Consider the following 10,295-nt stretch of genomic DNA (forward strand, 5'->3'; position numbering starts at 1 on the left):
CCCCTCAGGGGCAGTTCCCATGGTCTGCGCCAAGCTGAACATGCTCCTCAGCAGAGCTGAGGCATAAAAATAATAATAACACTCCAGGTGAGGCTGCAGATGCAGACACGCCAACTGCGCCTGACATAAAGGCTTACAATGCCCGCACACGTGCAGCCGGAGCAGTCGGCAGAGACACGCCGGCTGCGAAACACGACACGAGCTGTCGAGAGAAGCTTCTCAGAAAGCACTTCTTGAATTTTGCTTTAGAGGAACAAGACTGCACAAAAGATAAGTTGTGGCGAGGAGAGTGAAAGGACTTTGTTGCACAAACACTCGTGTTGATGCTATCACAGTTTCGTTCCCATTTTGAGTGAACGAGTTAAATCTGTGCTTTCTCTCACTGCAAAACATTTAAGAACATGGAGATAAATTGGGCTATTGCACAAGCATTACCTTGAAAATTATGCACAATTTAGCTAACCATTAAACATGAGGAACTATAGTTAGTTTGTTCTTACCACGTCTGACTTTTCATGTCGTTTTCATTTGATCTTCTTTCTTACAAAATGCAAAAAGGAAACGAAAACTTTTGCACACCAACATCTTTGAAACAAACACCAGGGTCCAACGAAAGATTTTCAGATGTTTAATGGATGTTGCACTGATATGTAACAAGTTAAAGAACACTGAATGCTTTTTTCCTAAAAGCTCGACGAGTCAGTTTTTGTGAATCTATTAAAAATAACTTACAGGCATGCCAGCTGCAGTAATGATCGTGTAAAAGGCTTCCAGGAGGACACATGCTTGTTACGTACAAAGAAAACAAAAGAAACCAAAATGTGTTTGATAGGTACAAAAGAAGTAAACAACATTTTTAATTCAAACACAAAATGGTATTAACACTTTCTATTTACAGTTTGTATTTACAACAATTTTACAGTGCTTGTAGGGCACAATTAAAAAAAATAAAAAGACTGCCTATTGGTGAGGCAGCAGAGGATTAGCATGGAAACAAACCAAAACAGTCCTGTACAGTGTTTTTGCTGCTGTTAGCAGGGAGCGGAGGCACAGTGTGCACTGATGGATTGTGGGCAGTCTTTGTCGCCGTGCTCCGTCAGTTTGAGGATGACAACTTTCCTCTGGAGGTGCCTAGCTTCTGCTGGTGCGGGCTCTTCGGCTGCTGGTTGCACAGAGCTCTCTGTAACTAAGTCCTGGCAGTCCTGCGGCAGCAGCATAGTAATGATGTTCGAGTGTCCGCCCTGCACCGCCAGGTGTAAAGGGCTGAGGCCCTGCTCATCTGACAGGCTGCCACCGTCTGGACAGTGATTGAGCAGCTCTTTCAGGACTTCACAGTGTCCACCCTCTGCCGCCATGTGGCAGGGCGTGCGTAGGGCGCCGTTAGCTTTGTAGGGGTCTGCCCCTTCTTCTATCAGCATCTTGACTGTGGGCAGGTGGCCCCGCTGGGAGGCTAGGTGGAGGGGAGTGAGTCCATTGGCGCTCTGAGCATTGATATCTGCCTGGTGTTTGACCAAGAGCCGAGACGTGCTGGTGTGACCCGTTTCAGCCGCCACATGTAGCGGCGTCTTTGATCCAGCTGATGTCATGTGCACGTCGGCTCCCAGCTCAATCAGGATCCGTGCCACTCGATACTGCCCCCTCTGAGAAGCCAGGTGCAGCGGCGTGCGCCCGTCTGTCGTTTGACCATCGACGTCGGCGCCGGCTTGCTTAACCAGCAGTTTGACGATGCCCAGATGGCCTTGCCAGGCAGCATAGTGCAGCGGCGTCCAGTTGTCCTTGCCCTTGATCTGAACGTCAGCACCACGGCTCAGCAGCACCCTGAACACATTTTCCTGGCCGTGCTGGCAGGCCACGTGAGCTGGCGTGCGTCCCTGTCCGTCGGTCTCGTTGATGGCCGCCGCCCGGTCGAGCAGCAGGCGCGTGATAGCCTCGTCGCCATTTTGGGCTGCCCAGTGCAAAGCTGTGTACTGGTCCTCGTCTTTGGCGTTCACGTTGGTGCTGCGCCGGCCGAGCAGAAGCTCCGCCAGCGACTTCAGGTGCTTCTCCGTGGCCAGGTGAAGGGGCGTGGAGCCGCGGCCGTTGGCGAGGTTAGGATTCGCGTTGTTCAGGAGGAGGAATTTGACCGCCTCCTCATTACCCAAGTTGATGGCATGGTGGAGCAGACTGTCTCCTCCGTCGAGGAGAAGGTCGACATCCTGAGGCTGGAGGATCTTCATCAGCTTGGCCGTGTCTTTGTTCCTGATGGCCTCACACAGTTTTCGTTTCTGGACCTCAGCAGAATCTGAGCAGTAAGGAGGAAAAGTGATAAATAACGATACATTTTTTCGTGTTACTTTATAAAATCCACAGGAGAGGTCTTTGATGCACGCTTACCGTACGTGCCTTCTTTCTCAAAAGACAGCGTGATGGAGTCTTGGGACGAGAAGGCAGAATCTGCAGAGGAAATCCCAGACAGTCGCTTGCAGGTGCTCTCTTTGCTGTGACAGCTGTCCTCCTTCACGCGATCAAAGCTCCTAGAGATCCCAGAATCCACCTGGCTCAGGAGCTCAGACAGGCTGTAATCCTTCTCGGGCAACATGGCTGACTTTGGACGCACTGGCTTGTTGTCATTAACCTGTAGAGCAGAAAAGCCAGGTAGGGTAGTGCGGTTTGACACAATGTTACAGTATCACAATGTTACAGTATCACAATGTTACAGTATCACAATGTTACAGTATCACAATGTTACAGAATCACAATGTTACAGAATCACAATGTTACAGTATACAGCGTGTAACACAAACGAGATGGGTGTGAAAGTTCACACAGCTGATTTATCTAAACACTGCTGATAGGAGCCATCACTTCCTGTGAACAGGATGTTTGTTTCCAGTCACGTACACAGCAGCACAGAGTTGTAACAATGCCATCAGTCTACATTCCTCATATGTGATGCAATGATTGGTCAGGATCAAACATACGAATTATGTCTGGAGCTCTGTAAAGATAAGCCTCTCATTGTCTGGACGAGTAGTTAAATATTAATGGCAGAACACGTCAGCTGAGAGAGACTGAAGTATAGAACCACTGAGTGGTCACATTTTAGCTTTGTCATGTAAAAGCAGTAAAAGCTTCACCGTCGTATCGTACCTGGTCACCCGTGAGTGCTTTAGGGGTCATGGGCTCTGGGTCAGATGTTGATAACCTGGGTGATTTGGGTTCCTCCTGAGGTTTAGAGCAGAGCTCCTCGGCTTCAGATGTGATTTCTGGAACAACAACGTCTCAAGGTCAGGTTGCGTTAACAGCAGGGATGGGATTATGCAATACAAAAAGGAAGAAGAGCGCCATAGCGCTGCCTTTCACACAGCCAGTGAGGGAACAGAGCGTGCAGTTCAAGGGACAAGCTCGTTCCTATAGTGCTAACGACGGTTAGCAGGTAGAGGCACAACCTACCCTGGAAGCTGGGTCTGGCTTCGGGCTTTGTGGCCCAGCATCGCTGCATGAGGGTCAGGAAGCCTGTGCAGGCTGAAGGTCGACATCGTGGCACCGCTCCCAGGTCTGGACGCACCCCTTTCACCACCTTCACCATGATCTGCAGGATATTGTTCTCTCCTGAGGGGCAAAATCATGCACTTCAGTTTCTAAAAGTCCTTTTTGTTTCACTCAAAAAGCACGTGGTCAAAAGTCTGAGTCTGCTATAGTGCTTTTTACGGTAATGACACATAGAACCAGCGTCTATCGTTACGCCATCATCGCTTCTTTATCGTCGCCTTTCTGTCTCCTCAGAAAGAGAAGTGCGTGGTCTGTTGTTTCCCACGGAAGCACTCCGAGCTCCTCGCCATTTCTATCTGAATGTGGGATCAGCCAAGTCAGTGATTCAGAGCAAACAGGTGGAGGCTTTACAGCTACTTCACCTCCTATTGTAGCCGTAATACCCTTTGCAGGTGGAGGAGGAAAACGGGAAGGGATGGTAACCAGGCCACTTATCACTTTTTAATTATATCTGGATCAACAGAGGCGGTGCCAGTGCCAACCCAGCTACCTCACCTTGGCACCGGGCTTCAGAAAGTGAACTGCTACCTGATACGCCTGGGAAAAAAACATCGTGCTTGCCAGTCCGGCCCTGTCCACCTGCCTCCTCTGGAATTTACAGAATAAACACACACTACAGCTTCTGTGTGCAGAGCCCCACACACACAAACACGCCTTGAAGGGTGCAACTATTTTTACCTTGTGTTAACTGGAAATTTAGAAAGTCGATTCCAGCAAGTAAAAGGATACAACTGGACTGAGTCGATTTATTAAGTAGAAGATTGTGTAGAATTTAGAGCTTCTTTAGCTTATTTAGCCAGTTCAGCCATCTCTTGTGGCCAAACTACAGAAAAAGGTATTTCTATTGAGTACATTTATGGCCCATCTGTCAAGCAGAGCCACTCCAGTGGAAAATGGGGAGACACTAAGTTAAAAAAAAAAAGGTTTTGGTAAATGGACTGGTTCTTATATAGCGCTTTTCTACTCTGTCCGAGCACTCAAAGCGCTTTATACAGCTAAATCAGTCACCCAATCACACAAGCACTTCTAAGCTTAAGTGCTAAGTATCTAACATTCAAACACACTCCAGTGGATGCTGGAGAGCAACATGGGGTTAAAATCTTGCCCAAGAATATTTGGCATGCAGACTGGAGCAGCCTGGGATTGAACCACTGACTTTCTGGTTAGTGGCTGATCCGCTCTGCCACCTGAGCTACAGCCACCCCCTGATTTCTGATGATAACTCATCATGGACCTTTTATTTGTTACTGATTGTTTACAGATGTTACAGAGGTAGGGGAGGCATGCCACACGAACTATTAGAGCTGCTGTTCTAGCTAAACTATCAGACTGACATTGGTGATCATAAAAGACGGTTGGATGGACATCTTGTTGGCTGGCTCACCTTGATAGGGTTTCTTCTGTGTGAGAATCCCCCAGATCACGATAGAGAAACTGGAAAACAGGCAAAAATATACATATAAATATAAATATATATATAAATCTTTCATGGAATAGGTCTGAGATGTCAGGTTGTGCAGCAGTCTGTAGACGACAGTGTGTAAATAAAGTACATTTATCCTACTCTACAGGTTCTACGTTAGGGAATGAAATTTGCATTTCCACTGTAGGAATAAGTTACTTATTTCCTTTAACAGACAAAGTATCATACCAAATCCATGTGATTAATCTTAGTATGAGTCAGAGCTTAACTGAACACACAACAAAAAACCCCTGCGTTCACACAAAAAGCTTGCATGCAAAGTGCATGAAAAAAAGCCCAACCTGTAAACATCGTGCTTGGTGTCCGACACTCTGTCCTTCTCTATGATGCTCTCAGGGGGGAGGTAGGCAATAGTGCCGCAGAAGCCGTCTCTACTGATGTCATCAGCCCGTGACAAGCCGTTCCAGCGGGCCAGCCCAAAATCAGATATCTGAGACAGAAAGATCAGATAAGACCCTCCAACAGAGCAACCCCTCTGCCTTTCTCATGAAACGCCGCGGCAGTGATGACTAACTTTGCCCGCTGACTATGACAGGCTGCTAAGCTCTTATTATGTGCACTCAGCGGTATGATGAGGGCAACCCGGCCATGTCCCAGCCTGCAGGAGAGGAGAGGCCCTTCAGATTTGTGTTGGGGAGTGCACACCCACACACACACACACACACACAGACAAGGAGATTTAATAGGAGCTAAATTAATCCTGTTGGGACAAGCCCAGGTGAGGTGTTTACATCCAGGTATTAAACACTAGAAATGACGGTTCCCACCCATTAGTCTTAGTACAGCTTAGCTGTTTTGGTTGGACAGAGGTTGGAGACACCTGTAGACAGAAAACATGTGCAGGACTAATTTAAGAACATGAAGGGGAGCAGAAAAGCACCTCGTGACTGGGATTCCTCCAGTTTGAAAACAAAGAGGGCTGTGGTTTGACTTCATGTCTGATCTTTCTTCTAGCATTAAAACATGACATCATCACATTTCCATAAACATATTGCTTATCCCATTACAACTTACAGAAAGCAAAAGGATCGTGCAAACAACTAAAAACAAACACACACCTGGGCCAAAACTAAAGATCACAACAAACGGTGTGCGTGTGTTTCCTCCCTTCTAAGCTTCATCACAAACTCTCTACCTTGACGTGATAGTGAGCATCCAGCAGGATGTTGGCCGGCTTCAGGTCCAGATGGAGCAGCGGTGGGTTCATGCAGTGCAGGAAGTTCATTCCCACCGCGGTCTCGTGGATGATGCGAAAGCGGAGCTCCCAGGGCAGCGGCTCATTGGCCAGCAGGGTCTCCAGTGAGCCGGTCTCCATGTACTCCATGACCAGCCCCTGGGGGTCTTCGCAGATCCCGTACACGGGCAGGATGTATCGGAACTTGGCTGCCTCCATCTTTTTAGCTTCCTCGAGCAGCTCGGAGCGATCCCTGTGTTCAAGGAGGGAAATAAAAATATAAAATCACGGACTGCACAACACTGCATTTTATTGCGTTTCCTGAACCAGGCTCTGTCGCTGAGGGTGACCCTGCAGTTTTTAACAGTGCAAAAAAAAGCGGAGGGTGGGGTGCTGCAGCTGAAATCTGTTTTGTTATTTGGGTCATCGCTTTTTTAAAACAAAGGCTCACACATTCCTCGGCTCATGGTTATCTATCAAACCTCCCATAAAACATTAACATGACTTTGCTCATTAAGCTGCAATCGTTGGCATAACTTTTTGTCCTAACCTAAATTCCTGCACATCACACATCATCCTTACTGAGCTCTTCGCTATGCCAAATATGTCTGAACATTAACCTTGAAGGGTGTCGAGGCGTGACCTCTGTAAACAACTATAATCCGGGTCTTCCCCGGCTGGTGGTTCTGCTCAAGACAGTCCACCTCGGTCTGCAGAGCAGCTCAAACCCAGCTCTTGTTCTCTGTCGCTCAACCTTTGCGCACAGTGCCCCTTATCAGTCTGCCGGGCCTGCTGACATACCTCAAACACAATCGTGTGGGCCATTCATGACCTCACTGCGTGCCTTAAGCAAAGGTTGCTTTTAAAATGGAGCCTCTTGATGAGAGAGAGATAAATCACTGTTCATGAGTTTATTTGTAGGAATGTGCTCCAGAGGCACCTGGAGTAGGGCTTCTGTTTATCTATCATCAACGAAAAGAAATTAGACAAACATAAGAAAGTTTGAAGCGTAGTTTGTCATTAATTTAAATATATATATAAAGAAGTGTGTGTCTGGTTATAATAGTTCTTTGTGGCAGGACAAGTGAAGGAGGTACGGACTCCCCGAATCTGTCTGGTAGGAATAATCAAACATGTCATGGAAGAATGGGCTAGCACTTGTTTGCTAAGCACTTCATCGAATCCAAAGTGCTGCTCAGCGGCTCCGCTGAACCAAACAATGTCCCTGTTTTAACAGAGAGGCCCGGTAAGACCGGTTCTGCGGCTTCTCGTATTGTCTGTGCCACACAGTGGCAGCCTGCGACACAGGCAGACAAAGGTGGCTTTGAGTCCTGGCTGCTGGATGTTATGTGTGGCTGAGCGACAGCCAAATGACTGTTTATGCGCTCTGCAGATGTTTGCGGGTGATAGGATCTTTGGTTCAGCCTCATCGGATGCTAGAAGTTGCACCACAGGTTTGGGGGGAAGTCGTCACAGTTCCTGTTTTGGTCGCGGCAACTAGATAAGAAAATCTGACGGTCTTTGTTGCATCAGTGTAGCTGAGGATTGATGTCAGTGATGATTTATATTTTTTTAAATGAAGCGGTCTTATCACCAATCAGCTGCTGGGCTAGGCTCCAGCCCCCCTGTGACCCTGATAAGGGGAAGAAAATGGATGAATGGATCTTGTCAGTTAATATTTCTAATGTGTGGCTGATGAAGTCGGTTTGTGTTTGCAGACTTACATGGAAATGGAAACTTCCATTCTTCCAAAGCTGGTTTGAGGCAGGTCAAACACACTCGAGAAATGTACAGCTCACTAACTTTCCTTTCATTTGTGAGATCCCGGCAGAGCAAACGAGGGATTTATCAGCCTGAAGTATGAAGGAGAATTCTAGATGGTGTAACTTGTAGCATTTCCTAGAGACCATTCTGCCCACCACACTGTTTATTGGGGAGATCAGCAGTTAAACTTTCATAGCAGGAAAAGCAAACAGCTCTCAGCTGCCCCAGAGATCAATCAGCGTGCCAGTGCTCCCTCCAACACAACTCAGAGTGTCGAAATATCCAAACATGCCCTCTTGCTTAGCGTTGAGGCACCTCTACAGCCCCCATAGTGTTTCTAGGCTGGCGTAGGATGAGTCACACGTTATCTGGAGCTCACTTTCTCATGCCTGCGTCTACCATTTGCCAGATTTCTTCAAACGATCACGCTGACATAAAAGGACCTGGTTCAGACTGATTTCTACATCCGGGACTTAGAAAGACCAAAAACACAGGAAACATCTGAACTACACCAGAGGACAATACTACTTTTTTCATCAACCAGGAAAAGATGAACACTAAACAGCTGAGACTTACTTATCATCCACATGAAGGCAGGGAGGGCACTTGATAGCCAGCCATGTTTTCCACTGTACATGCCGGACTTTGTATACTTGTCCAAATCCACCTGAGCCTATTTTCTCCCAGCTTCCAAACTCAGAGGAATCAAAGGTCCTTAACAGCCCCATATTCCCGTGTGGAGAATCCGGGATATCCATATCCATGTTGAGAAACCCGCAAGCAGGGTAAACTCCTTTTTCTTCTTTGACTCCAACCACAAAATCAGGGGAAGTGTACACTCACACACCACCTACCTACTTGTGGGCTCTTCCTTGTTTTTCCCGTCGTCTAGCTCAGCACAGCTCCTCCCTCTGTTCAGGTGAAAAGGAGGGGCTGGGCCTGTGTTGCTGCACTGTGACATCATAGCCTGGTTTTGAAACACAGGGCAGAGGTGGAAAAGTTCACCGGAGGAACTTGACAAGCCACCGAAAGGCTTTACACATGTGCTTTCCAAATGTCCCCACGCTGTCTCATGTATGCTCCAAGAAAGCAGGAGAACAGTCTCTGCAACAAAGCCATGAAGTCAGGAAGCCATGTCATAAACACACCTTTGTCCCGCCGTGGTCCATTTTACTGCTAAAGCCGCCTGAGGTACAATTTGTTTGAACAAAAGGTGATACGTGATATTGACCCAGCGGTTATAGAATGTGTTCTGTTACAGCTGAGGTAAGTTACTACAGTGACAACGATCTGTGTTATTTAATATATTTCATTTCCATGCAGGTCTTTAATCTCCACATTCACTGCTGCTCCATACACATACTTTCAATAATTCATATGTTCATTAAATGCCTTCAGTAGACAGTGTTGGGAAGGTTACTTTTAAAATGTATTCCATTACAGAATACAGAATACATGCCCCAAAATGTATTCTGTAACGTATTCCGTTACGTTACTCAATGAGAGTAACGTATTCTGAATACTTTGGATTACTTAATATATTATCATGCTGTTTACAACTACATGAATGTACTATTGCTGTGATTTATTACTGTTACTGAAGGTCCGCGGCTCCGAACCGTAGTAAAGGGACCTCTGGCTAATACGGTGGGTTCTGTGTCGGGCTCGTAGCTGAAAACTAGCTTTACTTTGTTGTCTGGGTCAACTTTGCTAGCAGAGACAGAGAGAGGCGTTGAAAGGCTGCTCCAACGGAACTTATTGTTTCAGAGGAAAACACGAACACGGTGTACAGTCGAGTCTTAATAGCTTACTTACAACTGGGCTCGTCAGGCTCTCTTCTTGGCTGCAGTGGTTATTATTATATTTACATGCTTCCAGCTCCCGTTTCTGCTCGATGACAGCTCGTACTTTTCCTTTTTCTCCCTCCCTCGCTCACAGACACATAACGGGTATGGCAGTCCATTCTCCCTGCAGCACGGACTACACTGCCCATGATGCTACATTCTTTAGAGCTATACCGGTAGCATTCTGCCTGTTAGCTTAGCACAACAGCAACAAAAAGGCCTCTCTCACCCAGGAAACACGCAGAGAGAGAGAGCGTCACCCTGTAACCATGACAACCGTAACGCTGCCGCCTGGAACAACAGAACGTAGCTGTCAAACAAAACCCAAACAGTCCTGACCCGCCACAATATGAAACAGGGAAGTACCGCCGTGTAATCCATTTATTTCAACAAAGTAACTGTATTCTAAATACCACCTTTTTAAACGGTAACTGTAACGGAATACAGTTACTCATATTTTGTATTTTAAATACGTAACGACGGTACATGTATTCCGTTA

The 10,295-nt window shown here is 46.9% G+C and overlaps 1 protein-coding gene across 1 annotated transcript; it reads right to left on the reverse strand.

Annotated features, from left to right (window-relative positions):
• Positions 1-625: 625 nt before the first annotated feature.
• ripk4 (receptor-interacting serine-threonine kinase 4) lies at positions 626-8,905 on the reverse strand. The gene is made up of 8 exons (XM_087847048.1): positions 8,529-8,905; positions 6,150-6,441; positions 5,296-5,444; positions 4,916-4,965; positions 3,433-3,591; positions 3,130-3,245; positions 2,374-2,614; positions 626-2,281 (listed from the first exon to the last, which is right to left on the reverse strand). Exons 1-8 carry the CDS (start codon positions 8,714-8,716, stop codon positions 1,032-1,034), a joined length of 2,445 nt encoding a protein of 814 aa, XP_087703174.1. The 5' UTR covers positions 8,717-8,905; the 3' UTR covers positions 626-1,031.
• Between the last annotated feature and the right edge of the window lie 1,390 nt (positions 8,906-10,295).

This window comes from Neolamprologus brichardi, chromosome 10 (genome assembly GCF_056152115.1).
Source record: "Neolamprologus brichardi isolate AB-2024 chromosome 10, ASM5615211v1, whole genome shotgun sequence".
In the NCBI taxonomy this organism is placed as follows: Eukaryota; Metazoa; Chordata; class Actinopteri; order Cichliformes; family Cichlidae; genus Neolamprologus; species Neolamprologus brichardi.